The sequence below is a fragment of the Myxine glutinosa genome, chromosome 7, assembly GCF_964187855.1.
Source record: "Myxine glutinosa chromosome 7, kmMyxGlut1.1, whole genome shotgun sequence".
NCBI lineage: Eukaryota > Metazoa > Chordata > Myxini > Myxiniformes > Myxinidae > Myxine > Myxine glutinosa.
In genome coordinates, this window is record NC_136267.1 from 173,223,696 (window position 1) to 173,242,372 (window position 18,677).

The 18,677-nt window shown below is 45.4% G+C and overlaps 1 protein-coding gene across 2 annotated transcripts in view; it reads right to left on the reverse strand.

Annotated features, from left to right (window-relative positions):
* Positions 1-741: 741 nt before the first annotated feature.
* LOC137431845 (RNA-binding motif, single-stranded-interacting protein 1) overlaps positions 742-18,677 on the reverse strand; it is a 400,729-nt gene continuing 382,793 nt past the window's right edge. The window contains exons 13-14 of one of the 2 annotated variants that reach the window (XM_078782569.1): positions 7,126-7,230; positions 742-4,781 (exon numbers count right to left, since the gene is read on the reverse strand). In XM_078782569.1, the coding sequence (XP_078638695.1) occupies positions 7,153-7,230 (78 nt within the window). In that variant the 3' untranslated portion in view covers positions 742-4,781; positions 7,126-7,152. The remainder of the gene's footprint in view (positions 4,782-7,125; positions 7,231-18,677) is intronic. The other variant, XM_078782568.1, reaches the window with a different exon arrangement.

Here is an 18,677-nt window from a genome sequence, read left to right on the forward strand (position 1 = left end):
GAACCTTGTGAGCGAAATATCTTGAAAAATAAACGAACTACTAACTTCTAATCTGGTGTGTGGGTGTATCTAAGCATAAGGGAGAAAGCTATTGAAAATTGGGTCGCCACGTCAAAATCCAAGATGGCCGCCACCATATATATGTCTGAACCTTGTGAGCGAAATATCTTGAAAAATAAACGAACTACTAACTTCTAATCTGGTGTGTGGGTGTATCTACGCATAAGGGAGAAAGCTATTGAAAATTGGGTCGCCACGTCAAAATCCAAGATGGCCGCCTTGCGTCTTCCACTTTGTCAACTCACATCACTTCACCGACGGGGGACCTAGGCGTAACGCTTGTTTACCTTTGGGTTTCAATGCTTGCCTCAGAGGTGATATGCAACAAAGAAAAAGAACATGCTATCTCCATCAATTCATACAATTAATTGCAATGATGATCTCGCAGGGATACTACCAAGATGCTATTATGCTCCACTGGGATCCTGGGCCGTGCCAATTCTTTGTTTTTTTTGAAAATCTGGGCCGTGCCAATTGTTTGTTTTTTTAAAAAATCGGTAATTTTTGTTGGAAATGACTGGGACAAATTTTGAGATCTGTCTATTAAAAATTGCAGGTCTCTTAAATGATGCAAGTTGGGTTATCACAGCCACATCACAATTTTGTAACAATTGCTTTTGGGTGAATTTCATATTCAAACATTCAACTGACAAGAACAAAAAAACAAACATTTGAAACAAGTGTTGTAAAAGAACTTTTATTGAAAAAGTGCACAGAGCAAGTAACTGTGCACAGACATCATTTCAAATTAAATTTCATGGCAAAGGCATTCTGCCATTAGCACTGGCCGGCCAATCGTTCAACATCCAAAGAGCAGACCAAACAAAAATTACCGGCAGTTATTCATTAAAAAAAAATGGTACTAACAACAAAGACAGGTCACACATGCTTTTCAAAACTTCCTAAAACTGTACAAAAGGCCTCTCATAAATTAAACTGTTGAACTGTACAGCCGTGTTTGTAACACAGACAATGTTGTTTTATGTACAAAAATGACCCTGGTAATGGTGCAGTGGCGTATTGCTCCATCGTTCTGTTGATTACAGAATCTGCGCGCAACCGGCCTCAAAGTTGAAAACTAGCCATGAGTCTGCCGCAGTGGACGTGGAATTATAGTGAAAGTTGTACGTACGTTTTATGACTGTGTGAACGCTCCTGTGACAATCTAAGATAAACATGGTCAAAATGCCCTTTGCAAGTAACAATAACACCAATAAAGAAAGAAAAAAACAAAAACAAACAACATTTACAGCACTTTAAAAATGACAAAAAACAATTTCACACCCTACACATGTGACTCAATCTCACGCCATAACTATCATGAGCCTCAACTCCTGTAAATGAAAGCAAAAAATATGGGAGGGCAGAAATTCAATTTCATCACAAAATTGGCTCAGAAGTTGAGCGAACGTAAACGTTATCGTCAGGATTTTAAAATTGCTTTTGTCCAGTTCGCTAACGCCATTGATAGTAGCACAGATCAGCACCTTTTACATGTCTTTTCGTGCCACATCACCTCAAAGCAACCCACATGATGCACACATAAGCGTGGCTCGGGGCTAGCCTGCGAGGAAGCTTCACTTTGCTGTCCAGCCAGTTTGAGCTTGGCTTTTGGCTGCAAAGTTCTGCTGCAAAACAAGAGCTTGACAGCAAATTCCTTGGACAGCCGCAAATGCAGCACATGGAGATGTTAGGAGTTAAAAAAAGAACAACTTGACATTTACAAAGTGCACAATTTTGCAGACAAAGGGGTCGGTCACATATTTTACACACAAAACTGTCTAAAAACAAAACCAAATCATGATTTTGCAAAGAACCAAATTATGATTCTTTTGTTTTCAAATCATGATTCTGCAAAGCAACATTTGTGGCAAAATAAAAAGTCACTTATAAAGTTTGATTAAATGCGACAAATCGTGTCTGGTGTCATCAAGTTGTATTCGGGATAATTTCACGTCTCTAATGGATTGTGAAGATTTCTTGAACACATTTTCTCTGTAAATGAACACAATGTAAAGATTTCCAGTAAGAAATGTTTCGATGATGATGCACTGACATGAAAGTAAAAAAAAAAGAATGTCATAAAATTATTTTCTCAAATCTGCTTCAGCAGCAGCAGGCTACCCTCCCCGACACCCAAAAAAAGAAAATACAAAAATGAAAAGAAAAAGTTTTTGGTGATGAATCTCAGTAAAAATGTTTCTTTTTTTTCAAATTCCTTAATATCAACACACACCATGTTGTTCAAGTAAGATTTTTGCACCAAATTCATAACATTTGGTAAGATTATGACTTCCACCTCCAACAACCTCACCTAAGCAAATAAAAACAAACAAAGAGAGGGAAAAGCAGCTGCTTCATAACTTGGAATATAATAGTGCTTGCTTCTTTAGAAAAAAAGAAAGAAAAAAAAGAGGAGATGGAACGAGTTGCCCATCAAATAAGGAAATATTTTGCTGACACGATTGATGTTACAGACTCATCTTTGCTGCTTTGGAGAATAAAAGAAATGCTATTTTCCTTTTGCAAATGGTGCAAAACAATAGTGACTATTTTTTTTTTTTTACATTACTGCCGATTATTGTGAGTTATTCACCACCAACAGACCAGTTTTTGCAAATACTGATATTCTTGCAAATTCTGGCGTTTCTGGTGATGTGGCACGTGTGTGGCAAATTAGCGTTCTTGTAAATGGGGGTGTCTCGGAGATGCTTCAAACACGTGGAGTCGTTGCTTTGACAAAAATGATGCACACCAAAAAAATAAAAAATAAAAATTTGTCAATAGACCATGGTGATGCCGCCAGTTTAGCACTACGTGCGTAACAACGAGAGGTCAAATTATTGGGTGATTTCAATCAATCGCAAATTATCATTAAAAATTAAAACGAACTATATATAACTAGATACAAAGCTCTGCAAGTGTTTTTAGCATCCTTGTTTAACAATGACACTATAACAAGAAATATATATTCTGGATTTTACTTTTCATTCTAAATCAATGAAAAGGTGTTCGCCATCTAAACGGACAGTGATTGTCTGGCTGTCGTATGCACAGTGCATCAAAACAGCATTCTTGCTTCAGAATTTCTATTTCAAACGAGGCTAAAAATGACAAATTGCAATGCTTAGCCTTTTAAGCATGCAAGATGAAATTTGAAGTGAAAGTGATGTAAAAAATAAATTGCTTTCCACATAATTTCCTTTTGTATTATCTGGCGATGACTTGGAAAACAATATTACAATTGAACGAGGCTTCGTGTTGCATTGATTTTGTCATCATCCAAAATACAACTTATATAGTGTCGTTAAACTGTAAAATAATCTTTAAAATAGGATCCAATTAGAAGGGAACTGTAATTCGCCTGTGGAAACAAACTCGATGGTGTGTCAGCACTAAAGGAGTTGCAGGTGAAGGTGTGAGACATTTTACAGGGCAGTGTGGTCAACACACCATCATCTAGACACCCTTCCACTACCTCTCACCCAAATGATGCAAAAGAAACACAAAAAGCATTAGGTGACAATGACGTGACATCACATCAATAAAAAGTAAACGGAGCGAGGTTGAGGTTTAAAATATCAATTTAAAGCCTAAAGACATTAACCTGTAGTTTGCAAAACGTTAATTTAAAACTTTCGTTTTTGATGAAAGCAAATTGTTGGATGTGCGCAGACCACCAGTAATTTTTGTGGCACAATGCGATCAATTATACGCTGGTACCGTGCAGCCTGATCATGATGGGCAGGCAGAAAGTGCTCATCGTTTACATCCCAAAGGATGAACAAGCAAAAATGTTCGCAAGGGTGCGCCATTAACAGACAAAACATCGAACTGCACGTCTGTCCACTGCACCGACTGGGTCTGCTGTACAATTTATGTAAAATAATTTTTGTTGCAGTTACTCTTTAAAAAAAATAACAAGAAAAAATAAGCAAATTTGTAAATTCTCTTTTCAACGCGTAACACCATGCGCAAGGCCTGGCACCATTGAATTCCTCCCTCTCACCTCCTCCCAATAAATCTGTGCATTAAATTCTATTGCAATTAATCTAATAGAGAAAAGAAAGCGTTCTTTAAAGTTTGAGTATCAAATATAGCATGAAAAATGCCAAAGATTCATCATAACAAAATTGGCAAATAAAAATAAATCTTCTTACAATGAATGCGGCTAATATGAACAGGCTTTGAAACGGAACAATAATCTTGGTAAGATCTATACATAACGGAGAACAAGAATCGCCTATACAAAAGAACACAAAGGACTCGATGAACAAACACAATACCTGGAAGGTAGTAAGAGTATCCCATGAGTCCTGCACGATATTATAGCTTTTGGAAAGCAGGAAGAACGGAGGAGCAATTCATAACAATTATCTTACACGCCACATTCATAAATTGGACCATCAGGCTTTGCAGGAAGCTAATCGTACAAGACTTCATAGTTAACATCAAAAAAAAAAGCACTACCCAAATGCGGAAGACTTGTAAAAGTGTCCCGCATGATCTTCAAGTTTCAGCTTGACTGGTGAAAGCAACAGAAAACTAACCGTGTGGCCATGCGTTCGGCTGATGCACACCTGAAATGAACTGACACTCACTAGCGACCCGGAACAGAGAGTAGATAATGAGCAACACGGACAGAGGATTGCATTCCAGGCCAAAGCACTTTGGGGTGAAGGCAACTTTGATCTGTTCATCCACCTTGAAAGGCAGTTTCTCTGCAACACAGATTTACAACCAAATTCATGGAACCACTTTCACCACAAAGCCAAGGAAACATACTACTATCAATGTCCTGTTTATGTGCTTGGCAATTCTGTAGGACATTCTTGGTTATGTGTGTGGTCTACCTCCCTCCCGCTTCTGATGACTCTGTGCATGTGGCTGTCTCGACCAACTTCACCTCCATTCTATCCTTGCATCTCTGTGCATGAGGCTGTCTCGACCAACTTCACCTCCATTCTATCCTTGCATCTCTGTGCATGAGGCTGTCTCGGCCAACTTCACCTCCATTCTATCCTTGCATCCCAACTCTTTCTTCTGAACCTGCAGCGATTTCAACACCCCACTCTAGTTGGCTTGCACAGCTCCTCACATCACTGCCCATGGTATTGCAATCAAGGCCTTTTGTGACACTTCTCGTGCTGCCCAAATTATTTGATTCCCAACCGATATTTCTCCGACTGGTGACCAATATCTGCTCAGCTTGATCACGAGTTATTGATCTGACGTACATTCCAACATCTCTGCACCAACCATTTTTTTCGAACCATACTAGTAGCAACCTCAAGATCTTTTCTCTGTCACTCCCTGATCTCCGATAACCAGTTTAGGTTTTGCTTAGGTCATTCCACCTTGGATGTGCTGCTGTCTCTGCGTCAGCAATGGTTGGATGCCCTCACTCTTAAATAAGTGATGAGGGTCATCCCACTGGATATGAGACCACCTTTAGAGGCCATTTTTCCCTGCAGAGCAGGGGTTGGCCTTTTTCGGGCACCGTGGTCCCCTTTTTGAAGCAATGTTTTAAGGCCGGATGCCCTTCCTGCCGCCAACCCTGTTAGTCGACTCTTGCGACACACAGGGAATTACCAGTGAACTGGTACTCAATTTGCCGACCTCGGAAGGATGACAGGCTGAGTCAACCCCCCTGGCGTTAATTCAGCGATCGACTGGGATTCAAACCCAGGATCCTAGGATCCCAAGCCGGGACCCTAACCGCTAAGCCAACACCAGGCTTGGTCATCCCACTGGATATCTCCCATGCATTTGATTCTGTCTAACTCCCCATCTTGATTCCCAAAATATCCGATTTTTTAAATGCGCTCACACGTAGATGCTTGCTTTAGACAGAATATTACTCCAAGTGGTAACTCAAGAGGCCGGTGTCTCTAAAGGTAGTGCTCTGGGACCAATCCTATTTTTGATATATACCGGTATCAATGACATGTTTTCTTGACTGTAAAATCCATTCTACCACTTTGCAGAAGACTCCACTCTGTGGAGGATAGTTCTGCACCCATCGGCCAGTGAGGCTGTGGCAGCGTCCCTCTCTGCCAATTTGGAGGAAAGAAGCAATTGGTAAGTTACTTAGAACATCTCTTTTTGTGTCTCACTTTGTCCCTGACCACTTATTACTGGGAAAAGCCACAGGCAAATCCATCAATTTATTTCTGTGGTCACCCTTTGGGAGAGGTATAGTCTGGAGCCTCTGGGCCTCACTGTAAGCTATAACTAGGTTTAGGCAGACGTATCTCCAAGTTGGCCTGCATATCCAGCTGCTGCCTTGAGATTCCCCCTGGGCAGCTCCTCTGCTGTCCTTAAATAATAATGGGAGACAACACCTTCATCTGAAATGTTATAGAATTGGGGTTTTTACTGTAGACTCATACTCCTGCTTCCAATCTTGCCCACTGGGATCTAAAGCCCTCTGGTCAATGGAATCTCATGTCAGGAAGCTGAGTGTTTGGTCTGTTTTTTTCTCACTGTAGGCGGCTCATTGACCTTGACCTTTACTGCCTATATTCTGGTCTTGCTCTTCATGGCCCTCTCACTTCACTACCTACCACCTGCCTCTCCAGGTTACAAGTATTCTCTCAGACATCCTTTCCTTGTCATCCTCTCCAGGTATAATAATAATAATTATAATTATTCACCATTGAGCTTATTGAGTATAAGCTCAATAATCATCTCCATTTTTTCATACCCACCCCTATTTTCTTGGCTGTGGAAGTCTTCCTGATTCTGTTGTTTCAAGTTTCAACATTTATTGTCCACTGTGACATCATTCATGGTCTCTCCCATTTCCACTTTTGAATTGTAATACATCTGCTGAGACCTTGTTCTCGCCCTTCTCCGACAATTCCTCGCCTTTTACTGTGGTATTCCCATTTGTTGACATCCCCTTGCTTTCCCTTTCCCAATTTTCTATGTAGATCCATCATCTCCTGTCATTCTGCTGTTCAATGAGCCCCAATACCTCTCTATAAAAACACATGTACACGTTGAACCTAACAATGCAATCAATTAATCGTCATGTAGCATTCTACAGGTAAAGTGAACTACCTTTGAAATCCCACCTTCCAAAATTGGTCATTTAGCTTGCTGGTACGAGTACTGAGCATGCTCAGCAGCTTCCAGAGGCATTCCTTGCTGCTGAGTGCTGCTGTCCTGCAGGGAAAAGGCAGCAGCATCCTCTCACAAAAACATTCACATGCAAGCATCGGAATATATATATATATATATACTGCATGTACAGTCACGTGAAAAAGTAAGTACACCCCAGGTAAAGTTTTGCCTTTTTCAACATATTTCAACATACAGCTAGTTGATCTTCATTTCAACAATATTGATAGATAAAGGTGATATAATATAACAAATATCATGAAACATTTACAATTTGTAGTCCGTTGTATAATTTAAATAAACATAAATGCAAATTTCTCATGTGGAAAAAGTAAGTACACCCTTGGCTCTAATAGGTGGTATTGCCCCCTTTGGCAGAAACAACCTCAAGTCGGCGTTTCTTATAACTGTCTACCAGTCTCTGACATCGACTGGGAGAAATTTTTGCCCACTCCTCCATGCAGAATTCTTTCAGCTGTGCGATGTTTGGGGGGTTTCTTGCATGCACAGCCCGTTTCAAATCCCCCCACAACATCTCGATGGGATTTAGATTCGGGCTTTGACTTGGCCATTCCAGAACCCTCCATTTCTTTCTTTTCAGCCATTCCTTGGTGGATTTACTGGTATGTTTAGGGTCATTGTCATGTTGCAAGGTCCACCCTCGGTTGAGCTTCAACTTTCCAACAGATGGCCTCACATTATCCTCAAGCACCCTCTGGTACAATGAAGAATTCATAGTGGATTATATGATGGTGAGCTGCCCAGGCCCTGATGCAGCAAAGCTGCCCCAAACCATAATATTTCCACCACCATGCTTTACAGTTGGTATCAGGTTCTTGTGGTCAAATGCTGTCTTTGGTTTTCGCCAAACATGTCTTCTGGTACTGTGGCCAAATAGCTCTACCTTTGACTCATCTGTCCAGAGCACATGTTCCAGAAGTGCTGGTCTTTGCCTAGGTGTTCATTGGCAAACTTAGTCTTGCCCTGATGTTCTTTCTGGACAGTAAAGGTTTCCTCCTGGCACACATCCCATGTAGATCACATTTGTGCAGCCTCTTTCTAATGGTAGACTCGTGCACTTTGACATCAACAGTGGCAAGAGCTACCTGTAGGTCCCGTGATGACATTCTGGGGTTCTTAGAGACTTCTTTCAGCATCTTGCGGTCTGCTCTCGAGCTGAACTTGCTGGGGCAGCCTGGCCTGAACAAGTTGGCAGTTGTTTGGAATCTTCTCCACTTGTAGTTGATCTTCCGGACAATCGAATGATTGATTTCAAATTGTTTGGAGATCTTTTTAAATCCCTTCCCAGACTCGTAGGCATCTACAACCTTCTTTCTGAAGGCCTCAGAGAGCTCTTTTGATCTCGGCATGGTGACGCCGCACACTTCAACAAAGAGCAAACCAAACTAAATGTCTGAGGTTTAAATAAGACAGGTTCCTCCAAGATCCTCTCTAACGATGTTCTAATCATTTGCACCTGAGCTGATGCACCTGATTCTAATTTTAGGTATTTGAAGTAGTGATAAATGTCGGGGTGTACTTACTTTTTCCACATGCGAAATTTGCATTTATGTTTATTTAAATTATACAATGGACTACAAAATGTAAATGTTTCATGATATTTGTTATATTATATCACCTTTATCTATCAATATTGTTGAAATGAAGATCAAATAGCTGTATGTTGAAATATGTTGAAAAAGTCAAAACTTTACATGGGGTGTACTTACTTTTTCACGTGACTGTACACTACCGGCCCAAAGTTTTAGAACACCTCAATTTTTCCAGTTTTTATTGAAATCTACGCAGTTTAATGTCTCAATGTACTCTGAAATTAAGCATCGAACAAATAAACAATTGGAGATGAAAAGGAAATCATAGAATCATTTTGTTTAACAAAATTTAATTTAAATTTTTGACTCAGCAAGGTAGCCACCTTTTGCAGATATAACCACCGAACACACTCGTGGCATTCTTTCTACAATGGGAAATGAAATATTGTTCGGGAAGTTCTTCCCAACACTGAAGCAGAAGTTCCCACAAATGTGTTGCACTTGTAGGTTACTTTGCTTTCACCCTTCTGTCCAGTTCATCCCAAACCAGCTCGATGGGGTTTAAGTCTGGAGACTGTGCTGGCCATTCCATGATTTGAAGCCTACCGTCTTGTTCTTTTCCTCGAAGGTAGTTTTGACATAGCCTGGAGGTGTGTTTAGGGTCATTGTCTTGCTGTAGGACGAACCCGTGACCAACTAGGCGTATACCAGAGGGTATTGCATGGTGCTGCAAAATGCTGTAGCAGCCCTTTTGGTTCAGGGTGCCAGTCACTCTGTGCAAGTCGCCGACTCTGGAGCCAGCAAAAGAGCCCCAGACCATCACGCTTCCTCCTCCATGTTTCACAGTTGGTGTCACACACTGAGGAACCATCCTTTCCCCTACTCGACGGCGTACAAAAACCCTGCGTGATGAACCAAAGATTTCAAATTTTGATTCATCGGTCCATAAGACCTTCTTCCAATCTTCAGTAGTCCACTGGCGGTGCTTCGTGGCCCAGGCAAGCCTCTTTTTCTTATTTTGCCATCTTAGCAATGGCTTTCTTACTGCCACTCGACCTGTCAAACCTGCAGCTCGAAGTCTTCTCTTCACAGTTGAAACTGACACTTGCTTACTTCGACCAGTGTTAAGCTGTGCTTGAAGCTGTTGTCCTGTGAGCCATCTATCATGCAAGCTGTTGAATCTCAGAAACTTGTCTTCTGATTTTGTTGTGGCTTTGGGTTTGCCAGACCTCTTCCTGTCAGAGTTTCCTCCAGTTTCCAAGTGCCTTTTGATGGTGTGGGAAACTGTACACTGACACCTTGGCTTTCTTTTTAATTTCTCTAAAGGAAAGACCCACACTTTTAAGGGTTATAATGGTATAATTGGTATATATATATATATGGTATATGTACCTTTGTACCATTTCAGGTTATTCACTGGACTTGAATTGCTCAAATTTCAATAAAAACTGGCAAAATGTCGGTGTTCTAAAACTTTTGACCGGTAGTATATATATATATTATATATATATATATATTATATATATATATATATATATATATATATATATATATATATATATATATATATATATATATATATATATATATATATATATATATATACTGTATACACATGTATATGGTGATAAGAATCGCCCATTGGGGCTACAAGGGGTTGTGGTCGGTTTGGCGGTGACAATACCGACACCCCTCACCAGCTTTGCTAATGGGGAGGGTGACTGTGCCACCGTGCCAGGATCAAAAAACCACACCTGACAAGGGTGGATGAGGTCCGATTGGTAGCCAATGGCCAACCAGCAAGGAGATGGTGTCTCCTAAAAAACACCCACCCGGTTTGGACCGGTTTGAGCCATATCAAAGACATTACAAATGGTACATGCTGCTTCCTTGCTTGACATTCAGCATTTAAAAGGATAGAACATGGACAATCCCCATCGGTTGTCATCCAAGGGGGAGGAGGAATATCCTCCTGAGGAAATTCTTGTTAAATTTGTGCCTAATCGTGTTAAACTATATTTTTGTGCCAAATTCAATTCACATGTTTAATGCTGATGTGAAAAGGACGTAATGCACCCTTTTTGAACTGAATTGACAGTGGATGAAAAATTTCCATGTTTCACTTGGACAATAAAAAAGAATGAAATGAAATGAAATGAAATGATGGGCCGAATGGCCTCCTTCCTTGTGAATCCCTGTGTAACGTAGTTAAGGACGGGAAGAAAGGGGTTTCCCCAGCAATGGATAAAAAATGAACTTAGATTTACTCACAGAAGGGTAAAATTTGAAAATAAAGTGTATGCACATGAGAATGGTGTAGTAGATTTCACAGTCAAAGTGGTAAATATCGTTAAAAAAAATCTGCAAGTTTATCACTACTAAAGCAGACTTAGACATCACCGTAAACGCTGTGATAAGATGGTGCTGAGTCACAGTTTAGGAGATGGAGACTTTATTGATCACCAGAGATATACATAGCCATATGGCAGCTTCTTCCTCACCCAATACTGTACTATCTAACATGTCCCACCCTCTTCTGCTCTATATCCACATATAACATGGTTATTGGAAGTATTATGAAGACGATTTTTGTTATACAGAGTCAAATATATAATTCAATTTAAATAAAGGTTTAAAGGCACATAGATATTGTTGCAGATCTCGAGCTCGTCGACGTACTGAGGGGGGGATTAAGCCCTGCCCCCCCCCCCTCGAGCTTTTAGTCCACGAGGCTGCTACCCACTCTACACTCGTGGGAGCGGATTGCTGAGCAATTCCAGCCGCCAAACCCGCAGCTAGCGCGTGGAAGGGTTTCCAGTCACAACCCGAGTACCTTCGATACACACGCCGCCGCCAAGACGGGGGCTGGACCTCACACGAGTCACGCTGGTCTTTAACGCCGAGCGGTTTGATTGTCGCGTAACTCGTGCCGTTAATTACTATGAACCCGATCGAGCGGTTTTAACTCGTGCAATGTGAGGCCAATGGTGAAGGGATGAAAACGGCCAAATTGGAAACAAACCACAGATTTATTCACAAATGTACACTGGTGATAGAAAAGGGACACAGAGGAGAATCTTAACCACCTTACTTACGTTTCCCAGACAAGGGCCCTCAGACTCGTTCGGGGAAGAGGAGGAAGAAGGGGACGCGCACAAAGCGCGGCCGCTTCGTGCAGTTCACCCTGGATGGCTCATTGGGCATTTCCCCTCAAGGATGTTCGCGGCAGGGACGTCGGCCTCAGTCATGCACGAACGGGAATCCACGCAGCGTGTCCTGAAGCCAGCGAAGCAAAGCGCACGTGCAGGGAGTCCAGGCGGGGAGATCGTCGGGCCAGAGAGCGAATCCAGGGAGCACCAAGAGTCCATTGATTGTCAGAGTACAGGGCCAATGAGAGTACGTTCAGAGTCCTGGGCTAGAGAGAGCGGGGGCAGAGAGATAGAGAGAGAGTTTGGGGGTCCGGGCCGGGTTTTATAGCCCCCGGAGTCCCACCAGAATGTTCCAAAGGCCTCCACTGGCCGCCGGGGGTCACGTGTCGTGATAGCCCCTCATCAGTCACTCCCCTTAGCTCTCATTGGCCGCCGTTCCTGGCCACTCCCCTTTAGCTCTCATTGGCCGCCGTTATTGGCCACTCCCCTTTAGCTCCCATTGGCTGTTTGCTGCTTACCAGCCACGCCCTCCAGCTCCTCCCTCAGGCCTGCTCTACTTGTCCCAGGCCCAACCACATGGCATTCCAGGCTCCAATGAGGCCTACCCTTACTTTACCTGCCTCAACGCATACTAACACTGGGAAGGAGACTATACTTCACATTTAATTAGAAATAACTGACTAAGTGAGGCTACATGTTGTGGTGCAACTAACTAAAGGGGGGTTGCCTTTATTTACAAAAACCACAGCACAACCCCCATCTCTGACCAGACTCGTCCCGAGTCGACCTCAGTCGGAACGACCGGTAGAGTCTGGCATTCAATTTACAGTTACCATTAATGTGACACATAGATGTAATCCCCCTAACATTTATTCTAACCCATGTATGTGACATTCTTTACACTAGATATGTCCCTCCTAATGCATTGAGCAGCTAATCTATCAGACGCACACCCACAACTATCCGTGTATTTCCGGAATTTTGTAAACTAAACACATAGCTGGTGGGCACATTCTTATATTTACAAGCACAAAACTTAACCTTTATTTACAATACTACGACCCAGGACCTGCACTTTGAGGAAAGAAATGGAGGAAGGAAATCAAGGCACTTGCTGCTTGCATCATCATCTTCTTGTCTTGTGTGTGCGCTAACAAAAACTGGCTGGCCCTGACCGGCATACAGGCCATTTGAAACATCAGGGCCATCTAAATCTTCACATCTTCACAAAGGGCACACAATTGCACACACTTTTATTTATTTATTTGCAAGCAGGGCCACTCGTCATGTGGTCCCACTGCGTGGCGTCAGTGCCACTCAACAGGTGGTCCGAGGCTTGGCCCGAATGCCACCCAACAGGTGGTCCATAAGTGTAAGATGACTTGGCAGCAAGATGCTGCACAGCAGAGGTGCAGGGCCACAAGGCTTGTGGTCCATGGGTGCAAAATGACTTGGCAGCAAGGTGCTGCACAGGTCGGCCTCCAAATGGTCCTCGGGCAGGGGGGGGGGAAGACAAGGCGCAACAAGCAAACGGAAAAGCAGACAGTGGCACACGAAAAACAAGGTGACCAGGCACCACCATACCTGGTGCGGTGCGAGGGACGTGGCAGAGTGAGCGGAGCAAGCTCGTCCCTAACCGTCCGTACCACCCACTGTTTGTTGGCTACACTACCCTAGCCCCCCATGTATTTAGAATCCGTCTCTACGTCTTGTCTCCCATATCCCCCTCTAACACCAAATTCGTCCCCAAATCCCTCCCAGGAAGGAAGGGATGGAACAAAATAATGTCTCACTCACGTCATGATGCGTCTTACTTCCCAACATCTTACAGAGCCTTACGGTGTGAAGCTCATCCTCCTCGGTGAATGGTTGTGGATGGTGCAAAGGGATCTCACTTCCTAACTACACTAAAAACATTACTCTTTTAAACTACCCGGGGTCGTACCCTGCCAATCGGCCTCTTTAAACTGGTTCTAATGGTTCTGGTTCTGGTTGCTGGTTCTAATGTGGTTCTGGTTCTAATGGTTCTAATGGGTTCTAAATGGTTCTAACTGGTTCTAATGTGGTTCTAAGAACCCGAATTCCTATTGCCCACACTGTGGTGCCCTCCTGAATTTGGGTCTAACCCCACAAATTTTCTCCCTGTGCCCTCGCACAATTTTGGGGCTGGGTCATGTGGCTCCACCAGCAGGTCTACCTACCTGCACTCCTCCGTTACTGAAGCCACCTCCCGAGCTTGCCTGCTCCTTACAACTACTCTAACTGGGGAAGGCCCTCCCTGGCATTTGCCCCCTCGATGCCCACCTCGGCATTGGGCAACCCGGGTCCTTCCCTTGGATCCTCGGGCCCCACTCACACTCTAACCTAACCGGCTCCCGGAGCCTACCTACGGCCTTACCTGGTCGACAAGCTACCAGTGACGGAGTGCCTCAATAACCATACTCACCAATTAAGCCACATGCCCAGCCATTTCACTGTCTCCTGCACCACACAAAACACTACTTTCTACCATCAGCAGCACAGGTGTCACTATCCATGCAATTTACCTATGCCCTCTACCTGGCTTTAAACTACCCCACCGGGCTTCCGTGAATGGGTTCCACTCCCCCCATTCAATCCTTCGCACCATGCATTCCACACCAATTATTCCACACCATGCATTCCACACCTTTTGTTCTCACACCATTTATCTTGCACACCATTTATTTCCACACACCTAAACACAATTCCATCCACATTACAACACAACTCCGTTTATTCTCACACACACACAGCATCATCTATCTAACTGATTTCCCCAACAACTCGTGCTTCCCCGTCGTCCCTTTACACTATGCACACCCTTTTTATTGACAGCCACCTAAACTCTCTACGTCCCCTCTACTGTATAGGTGTCACTACTTAACTCTCAGTCCCTATGGTCTTCTAAATCCCTATCATTATCCTAGCCCTCCCTCGGCTAGCTTCGGTGCCCCATGGAGGCAACCATTGCTGGCCCCTCAATGGGCCTAACACTGCCATCCCCCTAAACTAATGCTCATGCCCACCCCCCCCATGGGAGGAATGGTTACACTACCATTCCCCCACGTGGGGTACACTACTCTCCCAGTCCTCTAAACTATGAGCCCCTCCATGTGGAGGTGCGTTGTCACGGCTCGGCCTCGAAGGGCTGAGTGTTCCATGCGGGTGGTTGGTCGCCTGTATGGATTGGTATCCGTCCGGCAATGATGATCCGAGGGGGGAGGGATTGATGGGCCCAAGTGCCAGGCTCCATCCCTGCGCGGGGCCCATCGGTCCCACGCGTGATGACCCAGCCGGCCACGGTCAGAGCACCTCACCTGATGGGGTGTGTGGCTCCGAAAGTGCAAACTTCCCCTCAAACCCGGCCGACCGCCCTTGCTGCCATACGGCGCCAACCATATCGTGCGGGTGCCGGAGGCACGAATCGTGCATGCCGGTCCTTGCGAGACCGACGCAGCACCGATTCCCTCTGGTCCCTGCGGCACACAACTCACCGGGGGCTCGCGTACGCTACTCGCCCCGCTAAGCTCTACCCCGGTCGGTGTCGATGCCTGGGCCGCGTCCTCACAACTCGTGACCCACTCCACACTCGCACACCCAGGCGCACACGCGCCCCCCACACACTACGTTATCGCACACACCAGTGCACACTCTTTCTCCACACACTCCAGTGTGCACTCTCTCTCACACTCCGGTGCACACTCTCTCTCACACTCCGGTGTGCACTCTCTCACACTCCGGTGCACACTCTCTCTTCACGCACTCCGGTACGCACTCTCTCTCACACTCCGTACCACTACCACTCGCACACCGCACAATGGGCCCTTCACTACCGCCCGGGTCTTGCCTCTCTCCCAAGCTCGCCGAGCACCCATCCGCACCAAACACATTCCCGCCATTATGACTCACCGCAGGGCTCTCCTTCCCCTGCTTCTCCGCCAGCACCTGCAAACTTTTTATTGGGTTAGCAAGCACGGCATCACGGTGCGAACACGAACCTTGCACATGCTCCATAACCTCCTCCCGTGATTCACTCCCTGTCTCTCCCGTCTCTTCACTTCCAATAATTTCTTATTTTTCCAGGATTACCTCCTCTATTTCCCGGTGCGCTTCCACTATTTCCTCCTCTAACTCGACGATCGTTGGCGCCCCCAAAATTTTCTCTTCCAATTCGACCATCGGCGGCTCCCCCAAAATTTCCTCCTCCAAGTCGACCTTCGTCGGTTTCTCTACCTCCCCCGTCGCTACTCTCATAGCCCCAGTCAGTTTGGCCGTGCTCCGCTTTAACCCCTCTCCACGCGCTCCTCGTACCGCTTCACCCTGTCGCGTCCCTCCTGCTCATCCTACGCCCAATCTCCTCCCCCATCTTTTCCATGTTACACCTGGATACCTCCCCCATGGTGTCCATCCGATTAGCCATGGTGTCCATCCGATTACTCAATCGATCACCGATTTTGTTCATTTCTTCACTCCTTTTAGCCATTTCTTCACTCGACCGGACTATGTATGCCCTTATTTGTGCCATAAATAGGCCCATGTCCCCTGGCACCGCGGGCTCGGCTTCCACCACCACGTGCGAGGCGCCGCCATTTTCTTCACCTACTGCCGCACCCTCATCAGCTTCCCCTTCTACCAACTCTTCCTGCTGGTCCTGGGCCATTAATTCTTCCCTATCTCCTACTCCCATCGGCATTTGGTCGACTTCGCCAGCCATTGCACGAACTCAAATAAATTTGGTTTTTAAAACTAAATTTCGTACGCTCGTAATTTTGAGTATGTGAAGCACACTCCAGGTCCAAATATCCCACTTCCGGACACCAATTTGTTGCGGTCGGGTTAAAATCCCACTCCTGACTACCAATTTGTTGCGGATCTCGAGCTCGTCGACGTACTGAGGGGGGATTAAGCCGTGCTCCCCCTCGAGCTTCGAGTCCATGAGGCCGCTACCCACTCTACACTCGTGGGAGCGGATTGCTGAGCAATTCCAGCCGCCAAACCCACAGCTAGCGTGTGGAAGGGTTTCCAGACAGAACCCCGGGTACCTTCGATACACACGGCGCCACGAGGATGGGGGCTGGACCTCACATGAGTCACGCTGGTCTTTAACGCCGAGCGGTTTGCGTGTCGCGTAACTCGTGCCGTTAATTACTATGAACCCGATCGAGCGGTTTTAACTCGTGCAATGCGAGGCCAATGATGAAGGGACGAAAACGGCCAAGTTGGAAACAAACCACAGATTTATTCACAAATGTACACTGGTGATAGAAAAGGGACACAGAGGAGAATCTTAACCACCTTACTTACGTTTCCCAGAAAAGGGCCCTCAGACTCGTTCGGGGAAGGGGAGGAAGAAGGGGACGCGCACAAAGCACGGCCGCTTAGTGCAGTTCGCCCTGGACGGCTCGTTGGGCGTTTCCCCTCGAGGATGTTCGTGGCAGGGACGTCGGCCTCAGTCGTGCACGAACGGGAATCCACGCAGCGTGTCCCGAAGCCAGCGAGGCAAAGCGCACGTGCAGGGAGTCCAGGCAGGGAGATCGTCGGGCCAGAGAGAGAGTCCAGGGAGCGCCCAGAGTCCAGAGATCGTCAGAGTACAGGGCCAACGAGAGTATGTTCAGAGTCCTGGGCGAGAGAGAGCGGGGGCAGAGAGAGAGAGTTCGGGGGTTCGGGCCGGGTTTTATGGCCCCCGGAGTCGCACCAGAATGTTCCAAAGGCCTCCACTGGCCGCCGGGGTTCACGTGTCGTGATAGCCCCTCATCAGTCACTCCCCTTAGCTCTCATTGGCCGCCGTTATTGGCCACTCCCCTTTAGCTCCCATTGGCTGTTTGCTGCTTACCAGCCACGCCCTCCAGCTCCTCCCTCTGGCCTGCTCGACTTGTCCCAGGCCCACCACATGGCATTCCAGGCTCCAATGAGACTTCCCCTTACTTTACCTGCCTCAGCGCATACGAACACTGGGAAGGAGACTATACTTCACATTTAATAAGAAATAACTGACTAAGCGAGGCTACATGCTGTGGTGCAACTAACTAAAGGGGGGTTGCCTTTATTTACAAAAACCGCAGCAATATATTAATTCCGGGTTATACCGTCATTTTCTCCAGTGTCTATTAAACCATCCTATCGAACACATTACATTAGTTATTCATGCCTGTTGTTTGTGTCCATTATGACATCCTTAAAAACAGCAAATTTCCTGTAATGGAATGATTTCCAATTCTGTTTGACTTCGCTTTGCGTGCGCAGGGTAATGAGTGAGCTGTATGAGCTCTATTTATGTGCGGTACAAGCTCCACATCTCTGCTGGCTCAGGGAGTGAGGTGACAGCGCCGAAGTCCAAGATCCGCCAATCTCCCACCCAAGGGAGCGAGGCTCCACCAGCCCACTTTTGTTTATGGATATTTTCGTTGATGGACGTTATTGGACAGCTTTGTGATTTTTTGCTGCAATTGTGGCTTCAAGTTGTATCAAAATGCCAAATTGCAGCTTTTTAGCCCACCTAGAAGGTACTAAACATTGATATCAGTGAGTCAGTGAGTGAGTTGGGCTAGAAGGATGTCAGAGAGGTATGAACATTCACCTCTAAGCTGTGTATCTTGGGTTTAAATCCTGAACCAGCTATAAACTGTCACCCCGGTGTTTCACGAGCAGGGCGATTCTTCCCTTGGGTGGACGTTAAACTGGGCTTCCTGTCTGCCAGAATTGGTGGGTGGACCTTAAAGGATCCACAGTGTCCTTTACGAAGAGTAGTCGTGCAATCATTGGCATCATG